At 45.8% G+C, this 22,964-nt stretch overlaps 1 protein-coding gene across 1 annotated transcript in view; it reads right to left on the reverse strand.

Moving 5' to 3' along the window:
• Positions 1–21,384, reverse strand: part of LOC144608340 (adhesion G protein-coupled receptor D2-like) — a 109,162-nt gene extending 87,778 nt beyond the window's left edge. Inside the window, exons 1-9 of the mRNA XM_078426006.1 lie at positions 21,149–21,384; positions 20,321–20,391; positions 19,538–19,568; positions 13,133–13,378; positions 11,612–12,247; positions 8,796–8,903; positions 8,624–8,709; positions 4,183–4,464; positions 802–913 (exon numbers count right to left, since the gene is read on the reverse strand). Of these exons, the coding sequence (XP_078282132.1) occupies positions 802–913; positions 4,183–4,464; positions 8,624–8,709; positions 8,796–8,903; positions 11,612–12,247; positions 13,133–13,378; positions 19,538–19,568; positions 20,321–20,365 (1,546 nt within the window). The 5' untranslated portion in view covers positions 20,366–20,391; positions 21,149–21,384. The remainder of the gene's footprint in view (positions 1–801; positions 914–4,182; positions 4,465–8,623; positions 8,710–8,795; positions 8,904–11,611; positions 12,248–13,132; positions 13,379–19,537; positions 19,569–20,320; positions 20,392–21,148) is intronic.
• Between the last annotated feature and the right edge of the window lie 1,580 nt (positions 21,385–22,964).

The raw sequence follows: 22,964 nt of genomic DNA on the forward strand, positions 1-22,964 counted from the left end.
ATCAAGGCCACTTGTCAGCCTCCTACACCCCAAAAAGAAAAGTCCCAACCGATCCAACCTCTCCTTATAACTCATGCCCGCAAGCCCAGGTAACATCCTGGGCAATCTCTTCTGCACCCTTTTCAACCAAATGGCATCCTTCTCACAGCAGGGCGACTGTCATGATGATGAGTCATGATGTTGATATGCAAATATCGTGACGTGTGTATCAGGTGACCCGAGAGCGGGGGAGTTTGCATGCTGTGTATGCTGGATGATGCAAGGCCTGGAAAGTCGGAGTCAGTAGAAGAAATAAACATAGAGACGAAGTAATGTAATTCCCACGGATTGTGTCTGCTTCATTATTACACATCTGAGACGGAGATATGACAGTGACCACAACTGCACACAGTACTCCAAGTGTGGCCTCACCATCGACGTGTACAACAGCATCACGATTTCCCAACCTTTATACTCGCCACCCTTCCCAATTAAGGTAATGTGCCAAACAGATGCTCAAAGCTGAACCCTAAGCAATGATTTCTATGCTTACCAGAGGTTTCTCCTTACAATCTCAATTATGATCCCATTCACCATCAAGCATCCCTGATATTATTTTAATTTTCTGCTTTAACATACTAAATTCTTAGGCTGCCAAATAAAGAGGCTCGAAGGCAGAGCTGTAAGAATCCCCAGGAGGCATCTCTATATTGATGGACCATGCTAACAGATGAGTTGAAATGATGCAATCTAAAGTCTGCCGGCAGAAGACGAATAGACATTTATATATTTGCTCCAAATGCCTCCTGAGGCTGTACGTACGGATGTTTTTATTTCGAATGATGAGATTCTTCTGGGCGAAAGCGAACACCTTGTTCATATTTTGCATCATTCTGTCCACACCATAAACCACTGCCATTGGCCCTGGAACAATCTAAGATCAAGAATGACAAGGTATTGATAAAACAAAGATTCAAGATACGTCAAAAACAAATCTACATTACAAGATATTAGTTCTGCGAGTTACTCCAGCTTGGTGCGTCTATCTTTAGTTTAGTTTAGTTTAGTCTAGTTTAGTTTAGGTCAGTTTAGTTTAGTTTAGAGATACAGTGTGGAAACAGGCCCTTGGCCCACCGAGGCCGCGCCGACCAATGATCACCTGTACACATACATGGCACATACGTAGCTTGCCACCTGTCTGACCATCCCGGAATATTGCCTGGGTCTTGCTGCATAAAGGTGTGTGGGCTATGGAGTTACCAATGGAGTTGAATATTGTGCAATTATCAATGAACATCTCACTATAAGGGAAAGTCAGTCACTTGAACATCCCAAAGAAACAACAGAACATCAACTCTATGTGTAGGAAGGAACTGCAGACGCTGGTGTAAACCGAAGGTCGACACAAAAAGCTGGAGTAACTCAGCGGGGCAGGCAGCATCTCTGGAGCGAAGGAATGGGTGACGTTTCGGGTCAAGACCCTTCCTCAGACTTAATCAACTTAATGTGGTTAAGGCTGGGTCAATAACAATGTTTGAAGGACGTTCAGGCAGATACATGGATAGGGAAGGTTTAGGGGGATTTGGATGAAATGGGGGCAAACGTGACAAGCTTAGATGGGGCATCTTGGCAGGCATGGATGAATTGCGCCAAAGACCATGTTTCCGTGCTGTTTGACATCCCTTGCCAATCACCTTGCCACAGTCACAGTGCTGTGGGTGAAAATTCATCCATTCTCTGGATTAGTGTTCAGGTGATCTTGTCTCCATTTGTCTTTTCAGTTGTTTGATTTGTGATTGACTTTCACTACGGAATTCAGATTGATAGGTGAGATTTATAAGATTTACCAGTAAACCATTTGGTTTTAAATAATAAAATTTGAGAGCTCCAGATCTGTTAACTGAATCTGGGTAATAATGTAAATAGCCACCATCTTCCATGAATAACGTGAGCAGACAGATTGGATGTACATTGCTCAGATAGGTAGAATGGATTCGTAATTCATAGCAATTCTTAGCATTCATAGCAAGAGGATTTGAGTATAGGAGCAGGGAGGTTCTGCTGCAGTTGTACACGGTACAGTTGAGACCGCACCTGGAGTATTGCGTACAGTTTTGGTCTCCTAATCTGAGGAAAGACATTCTAGCCTTAGAGGGAGTACAGAGAAGGTTCACCAGATTGATCCCAGGGATGGCAGGACTTTCATATGAAGAAAGACTGGATAGACTAGGCTTATACTCGCTGGAATTTAGAAGACTGAGGGGGGATCTTATTGAAACATATAAAATTCTTAAGGGGTTGGAGAGGCTAGATGCGGGAAGATTGTTCCCGATGTTGGGGGAGTCCAGAACCAGGGGTCACAGCTTAAGGATAAGGGGGAAGTCTTATAGGACCGAGATGAGAAAACATTTCTTCACACAGAGAGTGGTGAGTCTGTGGAATTCTCTGCTACAGAAGGTAGTTGAGGCCAGTTTATTGGATATATTTAAGAGGGAGTTAGATGTGGCCCTTGTGGCTAAAGGGATCAGGGGGTATGGAGAGAAGGCAGGTACAGGTTACTGAGCTGGATGATCAGCCATGATCATATTGAATGGCGGTGCAGGCTGGAAGGGCCGAATGGCCTACTCCTGCACCTATTTTCTATGTTTCTATGTAATCTTTGGAGGTTGGTAGGATGAGGGACGATTTCACTGACACACACAAGATTCTGAGCGAGAGTACAGTAGATATTGAGAGGGTATATCGCAGGCTGTAGGGGCTAGACTTCAGGGACAGACTCAGGATAGTGATCCAGCATTTGAGACTGAGATGAGGGCAAGTCATTTTATACAAAGGGCTGTACATTTCTGGATTGCTCTTCTCTAGAGGACTTTGAATGCTCAGTCGCTGGATATTTTCAAGACTGCGGTTGAGATTTCTGGAAGTGAAGGAAATTGAAGGCCACAGTTTAAGAATAAGGGGTAGGCCATTTAGAACGGAGATGAGGAAAAACTTTTTCAGTCAGAGAGTTTTGAATCTGTGGAATTCTCTGCCTCAGAAGGCGGTGGAGGCCAATTCTCTGAATGCATTCAAGAGAGAGCTAGATAGAGCTCTTAAGGATAGCGGAGTCAGGGGGTATGGGGAGAAGGCAGGAACGGGGCACTGATTGAGAATGATCAGCCATGATCACATTGAATGGCGGTGCTGGCTCGAAGGGCCGAATGGCCTACTCCTGCACCTATTGTCCATTGTCTATTGTCTATTGAACGAAAGGAGATCAGATGAGAGAGTAGGATTGAGGTATAGGATCATCCTGGGAATGAAGTAACAGAGCAGGCCTCAGAGGCTGAATCCTGCATCCATTTCATACATTCTTGCATAATCTGGCTTCATATTAGGATGACTCAGAGAGATACTTAATGTAGTTTCTCACTTGTGAAAGCTCAGCTGGGAGAGCTGCTGCATCACAGTGTTAGAGACCCCGGTTCGATTCTGACTTTGGGTACTGTCTGTGTAGAGTTTGCACGTTCTGGGTCTAACTGAGTGGACAGCCCAAATATGTGCGTGTTTGTAGGTTAATTGGCCCTCTGTAAACTGCCCTCAATGTGTTGGGAGTGGATGAGAAAGCGGGATAGCACAGAATAGTGTGAACGGGTGATCGATGGTCGGCGTGGACTCAATGGGCCGAAGGGCCAGTTTCCGCACTGTAGCTTTCAATCACTCAATCAATAAAAATATACATATGAATGATAAGTATTTTCAGAGTTATTTCCAACTACTATCTGAAAGAACAACGAAGATCTGGTCAAGGTTCAAACTTTATAAATGGAATCTCCTGAACAAAATATCAATCTGACAAATCATTCACTGTTGGAGGTATAGTCTATCTTGTGGCGGATCCCAAGGGTCGGGCCATACCACTACCAACCCCTCGGCATGGGAATGGGCCAGTCCAGGGGGCGGTCCTGTACTAGGTATATAAGGACAAGGTTTTGGGCGCAAAGCTATTCCAGCAGACTTGACCAGTCTGATAACTGAGTAATAATAAAACCGAATGTCCCGAAATACCCGGTACAGGACCGCCCCCCTGGACTGGTCCATTCCTGTACCGAGGGGTCGGTAGTGGTATGGCCCGACCCTTGGGAGCCGCCACAATCTCAAAATATCCTTTCTCAGACCTTAGCTCGAGCAGATGGCTGGCAATGAAGAAAAGTCATGTTTTACCTCACTGATTTCACTCCAGCTCTCTGTGTTGCTCTGATCAAGAATGTGGCCAGCTACATCTATGAAGCTTCGGCTCATGTCTTCCAGACCTTCCGTGGGGTCACTTGCATCCACATCCATGCCTGCGACATTGTGTAGCATGCTGATAACACCCAGCAGGTCAGCTGCTTGCAGAGTGGCGTTCTCCGCGCTCAGGACATGTTGCACTGCCTTCAGTACGGCCTCTGCTTCAGAAACATTGCGCACAAGTTTGACGCCGCTCAGCAACATGTAATCGGTAACCTGTGCAGGGAGAGATTGTGTTCATTGTGCCTCCTGTTAGCGTGTCCATCTCATCACTGCTTCGAATATCAAATGACATAAGCTCATACTCTATCCCTCGTGTCCTGCCCAAGATTTATCCCTCAATCAACAACACACGGATGATCAATGATCTGCTCTTCATCTCACCGCTGATTGTGTGCTGTGCATAAATACCTCTGTGTCTCCAGCACCGCTAAACAACCTCAAAGAAAGGTTGCTGCTTGCAAAACACTGTGGGTTGGTCTGAGACTTTGCATGATTTAAAAGACATTTGGACACATACACAGATAGGAAAGGTTTAGAGGGCAACGAGCCAATTGTAGCCAATGGGACTATTATAGTATGTCAACTTGGTTAGCATGGCCAAGATGGGCTGAAGGGCCTGCTTCCCTGCTGTGCAGGTCTAGGATTCTATGTCTAAATGTGAATCATGTTGGAGTTAACTGCACCGCCAGAGCTCCACATCACTGATCCACATGAGCTCAAATTTAAGGTTGAATTTAGGGAATATAGATTTTAAATGTGAAACAAAAGCAAGTTTCGGTAACAGTGACCATGAAATCATCGGATTGTTCGCAAATGTACTTCAATGAAGGGAATCTGCCATCCTAGGTGACTAACCTCAGATGCAGTTAGACACCAAGGTCACCCTTACCCAATTTGGCCCACTTGTGACTGAAAAGTCTTACTAACTTGATTGAGGTTTTTGAGGAGACAACAAAGGAGATTGGTGAAGGTAGGGTAATGGATGGTATATATGTTGGATAGACTTGGATTGTTTTGTCTGGAATGTCAGAGGTTCAGGGGAGACTTGATAGAGGTATATAAAATTATGAGGCATAGACCGTCAGAACTTTTTTCCCAAGGTGCAATTGCCCAACACTAGTGGGCATAGCCACAAGGTGAGAGGGGGAAAGCGTAATGGAGATGTGCAGGACAAGTTTTTTACACAGAGAGTAGTGGGGGCCTGGAACACATTGCCAGGGGTGGTGGTGGAGACAGATGCAACAGTGGAAGGCTTTTAGAAACATAGAAAATAGGTGCAGGAGTAGGCCATTCGGCCCTTCGAGCCTGCACCGCCATTCAATATGATCATGGCTGATCATCCAACTCAGTATCCTCAGCCTTCTCTCCATACCCCCTGATCCCTTTAGCCACAAGGGCCACATCTAACTCCCTCTTAAATATAGCCAATGAACTGGCCTCAACTACCCTCTGTGGCAGAGAATTCCACAGATTCACCACTCTCTGTGTGAAAAAAAACGTTCTCATCTCGGTCCGAAAAGACTTCTCCCTTATCCTTAAACTGTGACCCCTTGTTCTGGACTTCCCCAACATCGGGAACAATCTTCCTCCATCTAGCCTGTCCAACCCCTTAAGAACTTTGTAAGTTTCTATAAGATCCCCCCTCAATCTTCTAAATTCCAGCGAGTACAAGGATAGGCACATGAAAGTGCAGGGAATAGAAGGATATGGATCATGTGCAGGTAAATGAGACCAGTTTAACTTGGAATCACAGTCGGTACAAACATAGTGGCGGAAGGGCCCGTTCCTGTGCTGTACTGTTCTATGTTCTCAAAGCAAAAAATACTGCAGGTGCCGCAAGTACGAAACAAAAACAGACAATAGTGGAGGCAGAGTTTCCTGGGAACAGACGGAAGCGGAATGAACAATACTGTCCACCACCTTTCATCGAGACCTGGACTCTGTTCAGCTTTAATTGATGACCAAAACACAAAGTGCTGGAGGAACTCAGCGGGTCGGGCAGCATCTGTGAAGGGAATGGACCCACGGATGACGTTTTGGGTTGGGACCCTTCTTCAGAATTTATGACGCTTTACTCACGACCCGTAAGCGAGTGCAGGTCCATCAGTATCATATCATATCACATATATACAGCCGGAAACAGGCCTTTTCGGCCCTCCAAGTCCGTGCCGCCCAGCGATCCCCGCACATTAACACTATCCTACACCCACTAGGGACAATTTTTACATTTACCCAGCCAATTAACCTACATACCTGTACGTCTTTGGAGTGTGGGAGGAAACCGAAGATCTCGGAGAAAACCCACGCAGGTCACGGGGAGAACGTACAAACTCCTTACAGTGCAGCACCCGTAGTCAGGATCGAACCTGAGTCTCCGGCGCTGCATTCGCTGTAAAGCAGCAACTCTACCGCTGCGCTACCGTGCCGTGCAGTGTGCAGTGTGGTGGCCCTCAAGTGCCTGCTTGGTTTGTGAATGGTGGACGGATGCTGGCAGTGCCATCTGTGCCCACAGCTTGAGCACAGGTGAAAGAGTTGCTCGTGTGGAGGGTGTGTACGATCTTTCACTGCTCATGATACCGGGTAAGAACCGTTTGACCAGTTCCGACCCAGACTCGCCACCACAGCCCCGTGTCTTTCCTCAGCACTTGCCTATGCCGCCATTTTGTCACCCTGATCCATTCCCCTCCTTCCAACACTCATTTCCCATCCCTGAGCCCACTATCTTCCATTATTACCCACTCTTCCCATCCCGCCCACCCCTTCCACCTACATCCAGCCCTCTGACTTTACATTTCACTTCTCCTCTCCTCTAGTTTGGTGTAGTTTACTTATCTGACACCCTTTTATTACCTTTTCACCTGTAGTCTTTGTCACTATCTTCACCCATCTGCAAATCAACACCCCCCCTCCGCCTGTATCCACCTATCACTTGCCAGGCTTCATCCTGCCCCAACCGCTCTTTTCCAGCTTCCTCACACCCACCCCCACTCCATCAGTCTGAAGAAGGGTTCCAACCCAAAATGTCATATGTCCATTGCCTCTCCCGATGCTGCTTAATGTACAGTTCGATGCACAAACTGTACACTGCAAGGGCCAGGAAGCGAGCGGGCAAGATCATCTCTGACCCCTCTCACCCTGGCCACAAACTCTTTGAAGCACTTCCCACTGGAAGGCGACTCCGGACTGTCAAAGCAGCCACAGCCAGACATAAAAACAGTAGTAGCTCAACTCAATAACCAAAAGTCTGTTGTCTCTTTTTGCTCTGGTTTATTTCACTCACATGTTTAAACTGTAATGTTGCATTCTTACGTTTTAATGTTTTATGCTTTATTCTTAATTGTTTACTGTATGTTCGTGTTGTTACTTGCGAGCGGAGCACCAAGGCATATTCCTTGTATGTGTACGTACTTGACCAATAAACGTATTCATTCATTCATTCATTAACCCTCCCGCACTTTCTCTTTTTGCTCAGTATGAAGGTGTTGTCCCAATCTTTCCACAGCTCTTAAAAACAGTAACAAGGGTAAAATGTGCAGCATTTCTTTACACTTAAATAAATCATTTTGTTCCATACATTGATTGCATTTCTAGGGACAAATTTCTAAGAGGAGACTTCTAAGCGATACTGTAGGAATAAACACTGCAGATGTTGGAAATCTGAAATAAAAACAGAAAATGCTGGTGATTCTCAGCAGGTTAGTCAGCACCTGTGGGAAGCCAATCATAAACATCTAAGGTGGTTGACCTCAGGCCATATTTGTTGAAGATTTGAAATGTTAACTTTGTTCCTCTATGCAAGGGATCAAAAGTACAGAATCAAGTGTCAAGAGCATCTTATTGTAGGCCATTTAGAACTGAGATGAGGAAAAACTTTTTCACTCAGAGTTGTGAATCTGTGGAATTCTCTGCCTCAGAAGGCAGTGGAGGCCAATTTACTGAATACATTCAAGAGAGAGCTAGATAGAGCTCTTAAGGATAGTGGAGTCAGGGGGTATGGGGAGAAAGCAGGAACGGGGTACTGATTGAGAATGATCAGGCATGATCACATTGAATGGCGGTGCTGGCTCGAAGGGCCGAATGGCCTCCTCCTGCACCTATTGTCTATTGTCTATTGTCTATTGCTCCGAAACGGAACAAGGAAATTCTTACCAGCAGCAGCACAACAGATATGTGAACACGGTGCTCTGTAAAACCCATAATAAACAACAATATAAAAAGTTCAATTTATTTATATTTCATAATCACTTAACTTTCAGAAGCATGGTGCAATTGTTATACTTTGAATAGAAGTTGTCCTGATTTGTAACTTAGCGATCAGAAAAGCTCTTTCAATATCATACTAACCTTACGATAAATATCAAAAAGAACTTACAGTGATATTTTTGGAAAATTCATCCAATTTGGTATTGAATGAACTGCGTGGATCCAACTCAAACTTCTTCAACTTCTGATAGGTATCTGCAATGAAAGAGATGCATGGTTCCAGAACATTCTGTACGGGCCTAAAAGCTGTGAGATCTTTAACTGCGTGTCGTTCGACTAACCTTTGTTGAACTGGCAGATGAATGAGAGGGGAAGCTCACAGTCGAGTCGGCTTTCAACTCTCGACACAGCATCAAACGTCCGACACTCTGCTGCGGAAACATTGGCCGCTGTGATAAAGCAACACAACGTGCCTTTAGTGATTAGATGCCCAAATACCAATTTGTGTTTCAATTATTCGATGTGGGGGGGGGGGGGGGGTCAGTGCAATGCTGGTGTTTAGTTTAGTTTAGATATACAGCGCGGAAACAGGCCCTTCAGCGCACCAAGTCCGTGCTGACCAGTGATCAACCCCGTACACTAGCACTATCCTGCACACTAGGGACAATTTACCATTTTTACCGAAGCCAAATTAACCTACAAACCTGGACGTCTTTGGAATGTGGGAGGAAAACGGAGCACTTGGGGAAAACCCATGGGGAGAGCGTACAAATCCGTACAGACAGCACCCGTAGTCAAGATCCCGGGTCTCTGGCGCTGTAAGATAACAACTCTACCACTGCGCCACCATGCAGCCCTATTTAGTGCCCTTGAATTGAGGATGTACTTGAGAGTCAACTTGATCATCTGGTGTGGAGATGATGTGGGCTGAACAGGGTAAGGACGGCAGATGTCCTTCTCTATCGGACACAAGTGAACCAGATACAGTTTTACAGAGATGCTGTACTTTCATGCTTACTGTTACTTACAACTAAGTTTAACTCCAGATTTATCCAATTAAATTCTGTGCTGCCACGTCTGTGACTCAAAGGTCCTGAAACTCAGGCTCTAATTCCTTAACCATCACCTGCTGTGACATGATTGGAAAATTCATGCAGTTCAGTCTTGAATAAGCCTCTTGGAGCCAGTCGTTAACGTGCCCCAATGTAAGTGCGACCCCTTTTGTATCCCAGTGCAAGGGTCTGGAGTTGTGATTAGTGGAACCCTGGGGCAGTCACTGCTCATTGTTGTAATGGGGGAAACTTGATAGCGACCTCAAGAGCAGACACAGGCAGTAACTGCAGGCGCCAACTTCCTGCTCGCCGGGGTCCTCTGCAATACAACTCTTCCAACAAAACTAGTGAGTTAATGAGAAGTTACAGTGTGTAAAAAAGATCTGAAATTGTCTCGGCTTCTTACATGAAATGTAACTTAAGTTTTTATATGGCCTACTAAGCCATCTTTACTGTGAACAATCTCTCTGCCACTAAAAACTTATCCTGCATATATGGTCTTGATCCCCTGGATCATTATTTGAAAATTCAATGGTTTTAAAATAGCTTTAATTTCCACAGCCATTTCAAAATCCAGTCTTTTTTAAATAGCTTTAATTTCTACGGTCATTACCACAATGATTTTTTTAATATTTTAAAATTTTTACGGCTTTTGTTGTGATATTTCAAATTCTTACTTTGGTTATGATGGGTAAAATAAATACCCATCTTTATTTTGCTGTCTTCTAAGATGAATACAATGTCATTGCACCATTACAGGCAGGATGTGGAGGCTTTGGAGAGGGTGTGGGGGAGGTTTACCAGATTGCTGCCTGGATTAGAGGGTATTCGCTATAAGGAGAGGTTGGATGAATTTGGATCGTTTTCTCTGCAGCATCAGAGGCTGAGGGGAGACCTGGGAAGTACATTAAAATGATGTGAGGCGCAGACACGGTAGACAGTCGGAACGTTTTTTCCCCAAGGTGGAAATGTTAAAGACTGAAGGTTTAAGTTTCAAGGTGGGAGGGGCAGAGGATGGTGGGTGCCTGGAACATGCTGCTGGGAGTGATGGTGGAGGCAGATATGATAGTGGCGTTTAAGAGGCTTTGAGCTCGGCACGTGGATATGGAGGGAAAGGAAGGATGTGGATCAAGTGCAGGCAGAGGAGATAGTTTTACTTGGTATCATGTTCGGCATGGACATTGTGGGCCAACGTTTGCTGTCCGTTTGCTAATTTGCACCATCCCATTCACCCATCATCCCTCCACTCCCTGGTGTACACTGGCTCCATGTTCGGTAATCTATCAACTTCAAAACTTGTTCTCAACTCTTGTTTCTCCACTGCATCTCTGCTCCTCATCTCTGTGATCTCTTGGACAACCTTTAACTGTTCAAGAATCAGGCTGGCCACAGGATCTTGTCTGAAGAAGGGTCTCGACCCGAAATGTCACCCATTCCTTCTCTCCCGAGATGCTGCCTGACCTGCTGAGTTACTCCAGCATTTTGTGAATAAATACCTTCGATTTGTACCAGCATCTGCAGTTATTTTCTTATAGATCTTGTGTAGATTTGGCAAAATCCACATAACGATGTGTTATCCTGTCCAACATTTTACAATAGTTTACAATTATGAAGTCGTAAAGATTTAGAGGGATATCCATTTGTGGATAGGTAGATGGTCTCAACCCGAAACGTCACCCATTCCTTCAATCCAGTGATGCTGCCTGTCCCGCTGAGTTACCCCAGCATTGTGTGTCGAACCCAGGTTTAGAGGGATGTGGGCCAAACCCACTCTATTGGGAGTAGTTTAATGGGGTATCTTGGTCGGCATGGACGAGTTGGGCTGAAGGGCCTGTTTCCATACTGCATGACTCTAAGTATTTTTAACATGGCAAAAATGTTCCAAGGGGGATATGGAGCATGCACAAGCAGAAGGGGTTAGTTCAAATAATCGTCATGTTGGGCACGGACATAATGGGCTGAAGGGCCTGTTCCTGTGCTGTACTGTTCCATGTGCAACAAACTTGTACTCCCACTGAAGGAAGAGCAATGGCGTCCTGCACAGTATTTACTGCAGTGGAACTTTTTCACAAGTCGAGTTTTGTATCATCTAACTGCTCGCTTACCTGAACATTTCACATGAACCTCTCCAACTTCCACTGTGGATTCAAGTTCCAAGCTGGCCACGTTCCACTGGTAGGTGAGATGTTGCTGAGGAGGGAGGGAACAGCCGCTGACGGCCGCGATCTGACTGCCATCCAGAGCCTGTGACCAGATGTTCAGGTCTGTGATGTTGCCACTAAAAGCCTCGTTTTGTTTGAACGCCCCTCCCAAGGCGTCTTGATCTTGACCGATAATGAAGGTCCCATTTCCAGCAAGAAGCCGAGAGCTGTGGCAGCCCTCCCCTGAACTCACCGCCTGGCCGTCAGCGTAGAAAGACCAAGCCCCCTTCTCTTCCCGCCACGTGACGCAAATGTGGTGCCACTGCCCGTCGCTCTTCAGCGCCGTCCGGTAAGCCGTGTGGTGGCCGTGTACTATCAGGGCCAGCTGGATGAATCCAGTGTTGTTGATGCGGCAGCGCAGCTGAAACTCGTTCGTGAACATCGGAACAGCGTAGGAGAATACCGTGGCAATGGCGTCGGTCTGGTTATCCCACTGTAGACGCGCGCAGACTGTAACAGCCGACATTGGAGGCAGCACGCTGAGAACCTTGGCATTCTTGGTATCCGTTTTATTTGGGAACTTCAACACTGCCAGATGCCCTGAGGTGAAAGTTCAAACAAATTCCGTTACACACTCAATAGCAGAACTTATAAGACTTAGAAATGTAGAGCAAGAGATAGTGTAAGAAAATAACTGCAGATGCTGGTACAAATCGAAGGTATTTATTTCACAAAATGCTGGAGTAACTCAGCAGGTCAGGCAACATCTCAGGAGAGAAGGAATGGGTGGCGTTTCGGGTCGAGACCCTTCTTCTCGACCCGAAACCTCACCCATTCCATCTCTCCTGAGATGCTGCCTGACCTGCTGGGTTACTCCAGCATTTTGTGATATAAATACCTTAGAAATGTAGAGCTATCATTGTAGAATGTTCACAAGTTTGATGTTAAAACAACTTTTGCCGAGAATGATTGTTTGCAAACCTTGTTTCTGGATTTCAATTATTGAAATGTTTGAATTGGGTAAATTATTGAATTGGGCAGCACCTTGGCGCAGCAGTAGAATGCTGCCTCACAGCGCCCGGTCCTGACCACGTGTGCTGTCTGTGCGGAGTTTGTACGTTCTCCCTTGTGGCCACATGTATTTTCCCCAGGTGCTCCAGTGTCCTCCCACACTTCAAAGGCGTACAGGTTTGTAAGTTAATTTTTAGGTTTAGTTTAGTTTAGAGATAAGGCACGGAAACAGGCCCTTCGGCCTACCAAGGCTGTGCCAGCCAGCGATCACCCCTTACACTAGCACCACCCTCTGGCGCTGTAAGGCAGCAACTCTACGGTGTTGCCCTTTCACTTTGCCCGTTTCAATACATGTGCCAAAAACTTATATTCTTCTGGAGTAATATGAACAGTACCCACAAGAGATAACCAGTAAGCAATATCTAGTTATTCGAACTAATATTCACAAAGATGACAAAAATTTCTTCCACTTACTGCTTTCCTCCAGGGTTTCATCCCTTCTCTTTGCCTCATTCGGTTCTCCATTCATCCATATTTGCTGATCAACACCTTGCAAAGCTAACAGGTCCAACAGAACACTCTTTTCTTCCACGTCACTGGCGACAGGCAGGCTGCCAAAGCGAAGCTCACAATATTTGTATGCGTGCTGCCACTTCAGGGGTGTTGTTATATATTCATAAGTGTAGTATGATGAATGAAAGTCCAATGAATGACTATAAGCTGTGAAAATGGAAAGCAAATATAGTTAGCAGCCAAACTCTAGCGTTGCCAGTTGCTCATCACTGTTTGATTTTAATTGGCTTTCACGTATCATTTGCACAGGGAGCCCTGTTTTCCTCTTATTTCATGAGGACCAACAGGAACTCTTTGAAACAAAATGAATGAGCACACCAAAGTACAGTTGCCACACGCTTCTTTACAATTGTAATCCTCCTCCTCCTCTTGATGAATAAAATCTTTAAATATTTACATTGCACTTGTCTTCCTACCTGGTTTAGAGTTATATCACCAAGAATACTGTACATGACCAACTTTTGTGGGGTTTGCAAAAGCAAGGCCTCTCTCTTTTTGTAGAACATAACAGTGAGTTCCTCTCACTTTAAACCTATTCCCTTTAGACCTGACATTTTCACCCAGGGAAAAAAAGGATTTGGCTGTCTATTCTATTAGTACCTCTCATCTATATATTAAAACTCTTGTTTGTTTGTTTGTCCCTGAACTACAACCAAAACGGTACACGATACCGCGATGATTTTAGGCCCACCTTACTCACCGTCGTCCCTTTGGTGCTAATGGAAGAAGTTTCATTGAAATCGGTGTTATATTTTTAAAGTTATTCATATTTTAAAGTTTAAATCTATCTCCTAGGGAGGGAGGGTGGGAGGGGGGTGGAGGGAAGGGGGGGAGGGAGGGAGGTGGGGAGGATAAGGGGGGTTGAGGGGGATGGAGTGGGTGGGAGGGGGAGGGGGAGGGGGAGGGGGGTGTGGAGGGATGGGGAAGGGGAGGGGGGAGGAGAGGAGGAGGGGGCAGGGAGGGGGAGGAGGGAGGGAGGGGGGATGGAGGGAGGGGGGAGGGGGAGAGAGGGGAGGGGGGGGGGTGGAGAGGGTGCTGCACCAATGCAGGAGAGCTTTAGGCCCAACGGGTCCACTTGGTCTAGTAATTGTATAAACCTTTATCAGGTCCTCCCACGGCCTCTGACTTTCCAAAGAATATAATCTGAGTACATCCAACCTCTCCATAGAACTAATATCCGCTCATCCAGGCAACATTTTGGTAAACCTCTTCTGCACCCTCTGCAAAGCATACACATTGATTGATTGATCGAAAGATGCAACATGCCTTTGTCCACACTGACCATCACACTAGTTCTATATTATTCCACTCTCTCATCTACTCCCGACACACGAGGGGCAATTTACTATAAAAATCTATAAGCCCGCACGTCCTTTGGGATGTGGGAAGAAATGGGAGCAACCACGTTGTCACAGGGAGAACATGCAAACTCCACACAGACACCACCCATCTGTGGGGGTCAGAATCAAAGCCGGAGCACTGGCACTGTGAGACTGCAACACTGTGCCGCCCTATCCTTCCCATTCAAGGATAGTCTGAATCTGTGGAGTTCTTGGTGAACGTAAACGTTTGGGTACTAACATATGGAGATTTTCAGTCAATTTCTGTAAGAAAATAACTGCAGATGCTGGTACAAATCGAAGGTATTTATTCACAAAATGCTGGAGTAACTCAGAGATCAGTCTGAAGAAGGGTCTCGACCCAAAACGTCACCCATTCCTTCTCTCCTGAGATGCTTCCTGACCTGCTGAGTTACTCCTGCATTTTGTGAATAAATACCTTCAGTCAATTTCTGATCAGAATCGAAAAAATAAAATGATATGTCCAATCACTGAAAAACATCTTGCAATATTTTTACTCAACACTAATTATAAGTACATTAGAAATTTGATCTATAATAATTTCAGTCTGGTGAAAGGTCATTAAACTGAAACTTTTAACACTATCTCCTTACAGACACTGCCAGGCTGCCAAGTATCTCAGACTGTTTCGGTTTTTGTTTCACATTTTCAGCATCTGCACTATTTTGCACAATGGGAGATTTTATTGTCCTTGTTGCCTGCAAAGCTCTTGTAACTGACAATATTTTACAACAAACAGTAAATATTTTGGCACTTTAATTTTTTTAATTCTTATCTAGAGAATTAAATACTCACATCTGTACGATTGTATCACGTTTTAAAATGTATCTACATTTGTGAATCTATAATTCCCATTGATTTATCATTTTGTTTTATCAAGCAAATACAGACAATAACAATCAAATCCATCAGGAGAGAAGATTGCTCAGAGATAAACCAAAGCAATTTAGGACTTTATATAAAACTAGACCAAGTTGGGCCCAAACCTCTCCTGTATTGGTGCAGCACCCTCTCCTCCCCCCTCCCCCACCCCTCTCCCCCCTCCCCTCCCCCCCCTCCCCTCTCCCCCCCCTCCCCTCCCCCACTCCACACTTTGCTGCACTATATTCCATCTGCCACTTCTCTGCCCACTCTCCCAACCTGTGCAAGTCCTTCTGCAGAGTCCCTGCTTTCTCCACACTACCTGCCCCCCCCCCACCTATTTTCGTATCATCCGCAAACATGGCCACAAAGCCATCCATTCCCTCGTCCACAAAGTGAGTAAATGGCAAGGAACTTATAAACATTGATGTACAGAGGGGACCTTGGGGTGCAAGTCCCCTGAATGGATGTGGTAGCACTAGGGAGAGTGCAGAAGAGATTGGTCGGGATGTTGCCTGGAACGAAAGATTGGGCTTATTCTCACGGTATGTTGAAGTATAGTATCACAAAACTATGCAAGGCGTAGACAGAAAGATAGTCAGAGTATTGTTCCCAGGGCAGAGGTGTTGAGATCTGGAGGGCACAGATTTAAGGTGAGAGGGGGGTAAATTTGAAGGAGATCTAAGGGGTGATTTTTTTTCACGCTGAAGGAGGTGTTAATCCAGAACAAGCTGGCAGAGGAGGCCAATACAGTTCCAATGATTAAAAGGCATGTGAATGAATACGTTTGTTGGCCAAGTATGTGCATATACAAGGAGTGTGCCTTGGTGCTCCGCTCAAAAATGTGGACAGGTACCTGGAGAGAAAAAATGTAGAGTGAGAATGACCTAATGCGGGCAAATGGGATTTGGGCAGAGGGGGGTTCTGGTCAGCATGGATCAGGGGGGGTGTATATTTCTATGAACTGAGAGGACTTGTAGGACATCCATGAGGAGCACTGCACCGATCCAAGGCCATGTCAGTCAGTGCATTGTCAATCAGTGCATTGCCAAGACCATGTCAGTCAGTGCATTGCCACCGATCGAAATCTCACAACTGTTCAATGAATCTTGCTGTCGAAGCTCCTAGGCCCGATGAGACGCCACAGTGTTTAAATGCGAGGGGATTAGAGTATAGGAGCAGGGAGGTTCTGCTGCAGTTGTACAGGGCATTGGTGAGACCACACCTGGAGTATTGCGTACAGTTTTGGTCTCCTAATCTGAGGAAAGACATTCTTGCCATAGAGGGAGTACAGAGGAGGTTCACCAGATTGATTCCTGGGATGGCAGGACTTTCATATGAAGAAAGACTGGATAGACTCGGCTTTTACTCGCTGGAATTTAGAGGATTGAGAGGGGATCTTATAGAAACTTACAAAATTCTTAAGGGGTTGGACAGGCTAGATGCAGGAAGATTGTTCCCGATGTTGGGGAAGTCCAGAACAAGGGGTCACAGTTTAAGGATAAGGGGGAAGTCTTTTTGGACCGAGATGAGAAAGTTTTTTTTCACACAGAGAGTGGTGAATCTGTGGAATTCTCTGCCACAGAAGGTAGTTGAGGCCAGTTCATTGGCTATATTTAAGAGGGAGTTAGATGTGGCCCTTGTGGCTAAAGGGGTCAGGGGGTATGGAGAGAAGGCAGGTACGGGATACTGAGTTGGATGATCAGCCATGATCATATTGAATGGCGGTACAGGCTCGAAGGGCCGAATGGCCTACCCCTGTACCTAGTTTCTATGTTTCTAAACGCAAAATGTGGAGCAACCTTCAGACATTTACCGCCTTCAACAGATGTGCGTGTTATTTTTTGTATGATGAATGTTTCACCCTTTCAATATCCTAGTTAACAGTGATATGCAAAATACACATCAGAAGAATGGGTTTTATTAACAAATATGATCAGTTATATAACGTAACATCTTGAAAGGGCATAAAGAGCAAATGGCAGCTCAGGGAAACAGGTTATATATATTTTTAATCAAATAATTCCCACCCGGTATCTTCTTAACAGTTAACAGTTACATTTACGCTCACCCAGAGAGTTGTGAATTTGTGGAATTCACTGCCTCAATAGACAATAGACAATAGGTGCAGGAGTAGGCCATTCGGCCCTTCGAGCCAGCACCGCCATTCAATGCGATCATGGCTGATCACTCTCAATCAGTACCCCGTTCCTGCCTTCTCCCCATACCCCCTCACTCCGCTATCCTTAAGAGCTCTATCCAGCTCTCTCTTGAAAGCATCCAACGAACTGGCCTCCACTGCCTTCTGAGGCAGAGAATTCCACACCTTCACCACTCTCTGACAGAAAAAGTTCTTCCTCATCTCCATTCTAAATGGCCTACCCCTTATTCTTAAACTGTGGCCCCTTGTTCTGGACTCCCCCAACATCAGAAAGCAGCGGAGGCCAATTCACTGGATGCATTCAAAAGAGAGTTAGATAGAGCTCTTAGGGCTAACAGAATCAAGGGATAAGAGGGGGGGAAAGGCAGGAACGGGGTACTGATTGTGGGTGATCAGCCATGATCACATTGAATGGCGGTGCTGGCTTGAAGGGCCAAATGGCCTACTCCTGCACCTATTTTCGGTGTATCTACAACAACCTCTGCTGTTCTTGTCATTGTTTGTCTTTAGCTGTGTGTGCTGATGACTTCATCAGTGAAGTGTGCAGATGCAGTTACACCCAACAATGTAACAGACTTGGACTGGGAACAAAACTGAATCAACAAAAAATCTCTCAAGAACACCACTCTCAACAATTGCACACGTGAGCCCAGTCCAAAACCATAATTTCCCAAAATTCATTCAGTGGCTTTACATTTGACATCAAAATATTCTCACCCACATTAAAAAGCACACCGTGTGCAGGGAGGAACTGCAGATGCTGGTTTAAACCGAAGGTAGACACAAAAAGCTGGAGTAACTCAGCGGGTCAGACAGCGTCTCTGGAGAAAAGGAACGGGTGACGTTTCAGGCTTGTCTGAAGAAGGGTCTCGACCCGAAACGTCACCTCTTCCTTTTCTTAAAAAGCGCACTGACACCTCGGCTTTCTCTGAAGAATAGGGAAATCTGGCACGACCCCAGCTCCTACACATGCACTGTGGAAAGCATTCCTTTGGAATGCATCACAGCTGGCTTTTGCAACTGCTCTGCCCAAGACTGCAAGCTATTGCAGAGAGTCTTGAACGCACCCCACTCCATCACACAATCCTCCCCTCCTCTTCCCCCCCCCCCCCCCCCCCCCCCCACCTCCACCACCGACTCTGTCCACATTTCACATTGCCTCGGGAAAGCAGCCAACATAATCAAGGACCACCCACACCCCAGTCATTCTCTCCCCTCCCGTCTCACAACAAAAGAAGCATGCACCACCTGATTCAAAAACAGATTCTTCCCCGCTGTTCTCAGGCTCTTGAACGGACCTCTCATATGGTAAGGATGTAATCTTGATCTTCCAATCTACCTTATTGGGGCCCTTGCACATTTTATGCCTGCACTTCTCCGTAGCAGTAACACTACATTCTGCACTCTATTTATTTTCTCTTTACCACTACCTGTGTGGTCTTATTGCACTCGTGTATGGTATGATTTGCATGGAGAGCACGCAATACAATGGTTGGCCCTGGAAAGGTCGCAAAGCGCTGGAGTACATCAGCGGGTCATGTACCCGTCTCTGGAGAGCATGGGAAGGCGACGTTTTGGGTTGGGACCGTTTTGAGAATCCATCTCCAGGGATGCTGCCTGACCCTCTGAGTTATTCCAGCTCTTTGTGCCTTTCTTTTTGTAAACCAGCATCTGCCGTTCTTCATTTCTGCGATCTAATGTTTTCCACTGTATCCTGGTACACCGTGACCATGATAAGCCAATACCAAAACCATAAGTGCCTAATTCCTTTCAAATGATTATCAGAAGATGCACCCACAACACGTATAGAAGCTAAGAGGCTTAAACTCTGCATAAACTCTGTATTTACATCATTAGCAATCACTATTACGTTGGACCGAAAGAAAACTCCAACTCGTTCAAGCTACACCTATTTGTTCTTACCCTGTGAATGGGCTCCATCTGAACTACAAGCCTGTAGAAAGGAAGGAGAAAACAATACTTGAATCTTTCAAAGAACTGCAGTTTCATGTTACACACATTACCCCTAATTACACATATTACCCCTTTTATAAAATAACATTAGAGAACAATATTCCACATAAAATTATTGATCATTGCCAATTTTCTTGGAAACAGACCCAATTACGCTTTAGACTTTAGAAATACAGCGCGGAAACAAGCCCTTCAGCCCACCGAGATCACGCTGCCCAGCGATCACCCTGCACAAGAGCAGTATCCTACACAATAGACAATAGCCAATAGGTGCAGAGGTAGGCCCTTCGAGCCAGCATTGCCATTCAATGTGATCATGGCTGATCATTCACAATCAGTACCCCGTTCCTGCCTTCTCCCCCATACCCCCTGACTCCGCTATCGTTAAGAGACACTAGGGACAATGTACAATTTTACCTAAGCCAATTAACCTACAAACCTGTACTTCTTGGGAGTGTGGGAGGAAACCCATGCTGTCATAGGGAGAATGTACAAAGTCCATACAGACAGCATCCGAACGTGCAAAGTGCACATAGGTGGCACCCAAGGTCAGGATCTCACCTGGGTGTCTGGTGATACGTAAATACTGGGAGGAAAAGGATCTGGCAGATTCATGAGCAATATTTGGGGGAACAGGAGCAAATGGATTCCTCTTCCCTAAAGCTAGCATCAGCTCGATGGGCCAAAGCACCTTCTCCATGAATATTCAACATTTCCATGAAATAAACTTACCAGGGCGGCACAGATCCCAAACGTAACAAGACGTAATCCACACATTTCTCTTCAGCAGTTGCACGAGTCCCCTGTTGCAATTAAGTGTTTAAAAGTTATATGGAAATAATTGAATACAAGAGGTGCAGATGTTTGGCCGGTTGTGAGAAGGACGTTTATAGTCGTTCCTGGACATTGTAGTTCCACAGTGAACCGCAAAACCTAATTGGTCTCAAAGATACTCCAGGTAACAGCTCGTACCTTTGAAGCAACTTTACTGCCCGGCCAGCAAACCTATGCCATGAGGAAATCAGGAACATGGCTGTGCAATAAAGTTGCCAATGCATACATATTTATTACGTCTATAAATTAGAATTTCAAATAACAGTAAACCCCAAGTCACGTATAAAATCGTTCACATCCAACAAAACTAAACGCTTAAAATTCACAGAAATGGCTCGTCGTTCTCGATGCTGAGGGCGGATGGCGAGGAGACGGTACGGTTGCCGTCGGACTGTCCCGGGGTTGTACGAGAGGATGACGCTCGGACGGGGTCCGGGCATTTCCATGTGCTCCGGTCTCGGCCCCAGGATGGGGTGAGGGGCTGCTTCAATCCGTGAGCGCCTCAGCACGCAGCACTCCCCGAGTGCCCGCCCCAAGTCAGATGTGGATTTCACCCACAGTGGGGAGCAGGAAATTAACAAAAAATAGCTGCAATTACTTTAATGGAAATTTATAGTTCCTCTCAGTGAAGCATTAACCAGAGGGGCTGGCGGGTGTGGGCGGGGAGACGGAATTGGTGCAAAGCTGCTGCCAATATTTTCGAAGAACGATTAGTTAAACTCTTACCCTGCTCAACAGGTTCGAAGGCAGCTCCAGCGAGCATCTTTGAAATCTAAACGATTTGTCCCCTCGTGGTGGCTTTCCGGCGCGCTTTGCCCGATCGCTGGCTCCTGGACAGAAGGTTCTTTGGCTTTTCTGATGGTAATGAGACACGTTTCAAAGCACTGCGCGGCAGACACAGCTCCCTGCTCCAGCACACAACAGCAGGCTGTTAGAAACAGCTCGCCGTGGTCTGCAGGACCCCTGCTGCTCCCAAGCCCATTTTAAAAGCTGGCAGAGGTTGCCTCAGTTGACGTTACTCCACTCTGAGGGAGGGGAAGCATTTGGAAACAACCCCTGCGGGAACAAGCAGAGGCTGAACTATTTACAACATTCAGACCACCTCCTTTATCACTTGCTTGGTGCGATTGTGCACATTTATTTTAGAGAGTGAAACAGTACCACTCACCAAATCGACTAAATATAACTCACAGTGTTTCCAAATGTTTTTTCAGGATGACAAAATCGCCTGCTTTTTCAGAGTGAAAGTAGAGGAACATGGAACCGTACAGCACGGGGACAGCCCCTTCGGCCCACAATGTCTGCGCCGATCATAATGCCAAAATAATCTCCTCTGCCTCCGTGTGATCCATATCCCTCCACTCCCTGCATATCCATGTGCCTTTCTCAAAGCCTCTTAAACACCTCTTTTGTACCTGCCACCACCATCATCCCTGGTAGCACATTCCAGGCCCCCCACCACTCCCTGCGTAAACCACCTGCACATTTCCTTTATACTCATATCCTTGCTCCTATCTCCTTAGAGCAACACCCTCTAGTCTCTGTCATTTCCATTCTGGGAAATAGGTTCTGACTATCTATCCTATCCATGTCTCTCATCATTTTATATACTTCTATCAGGTCTTCCCTCAGCCTCCGACACTCCAGAGAAACCAATCCAATTTTTTCAATCTCGACATATAGCTAATACCCTCTAAAAAGAAGGCTCTCGACCCGAAACGTCACCCATTCCTTCTCTCCTGAGATGCTGCCTGACCCGCTGAGTTACTCCGGCATTTTGTGTCTGCCTTCAATTTGAACCAGCATTTTTTTTCCTACCCTCTAATCCTGACAGCATCCAGCACCCTCTCCAAAGCTCTCCTGACCCAGAAGAGTAGAATCCAGGAGGAGAGTGGGGATCTGGGGCAAGTGGAGTCTGGGGCAGGGTTTATTGAATGAAGAAACCATCAGGGCTCTGGTATAAAATCATTCACATCCAACAAACTTAAATGTGTAAACGGCAAGAAGAAGTGGCCATTTTATAACTAGGAGGTCTCCATGTAGGTTGAGGCTGGGTGGTGAGCAGAAGATGCGATCACCATCAGCTCCTCCTGGGCTGCAACAGCAAGTCAAGTCAAGTCAAGTTTATTTGTCACACACACATAAATGTGCAGTGAAATGAAAGATTGCCCACAGTCCAACAACAAGAGCAATAAAAGCAATAAAGAGCAATAAAAATAAGCAATAACACACACAATCAAACAAAAAGAAACATCCATCACAGAGAGACTCCTCCAGTCACCTCCTTCCTCACTGTGATTCTGTTTTAGGCCTAGAGATGGGTTCGGGTTATGGCGTCAGTTAGTTTTTCACTTTATATGTGGGTGAGATGGCCAGTTTGCTGGCAGTCCCTCTTGTACTCACTGCTCTCTCAACTGGAGATTCCATCTCACTGGAGACTGCCACTTAGATCTGACCCACGACATCACTATCCTCATTCAAATCCACGCGTCTTTATTGGGCTCCATATTTTCACAGTGTCTTTGCCTGCATCCTAAAAGGG

This window comes from Rhinoraja longicauda, chromosome 31 (genome assembly GCF_053455715.1).
Source record: "Rhinoraja longicauda isolate Sanriku21f chromosome 31, sRhiLon1.1, whole genome shotgun sequence".
In the NCBI taxonomy this organism is placed as follows: domain Eukaryota; kingdom Metazoa; phylum Chordata; class Chondrichthyes; order Rajiformes; family Arhynchobatidae; genus Rhinoraja; species Rhinoraja longicauda.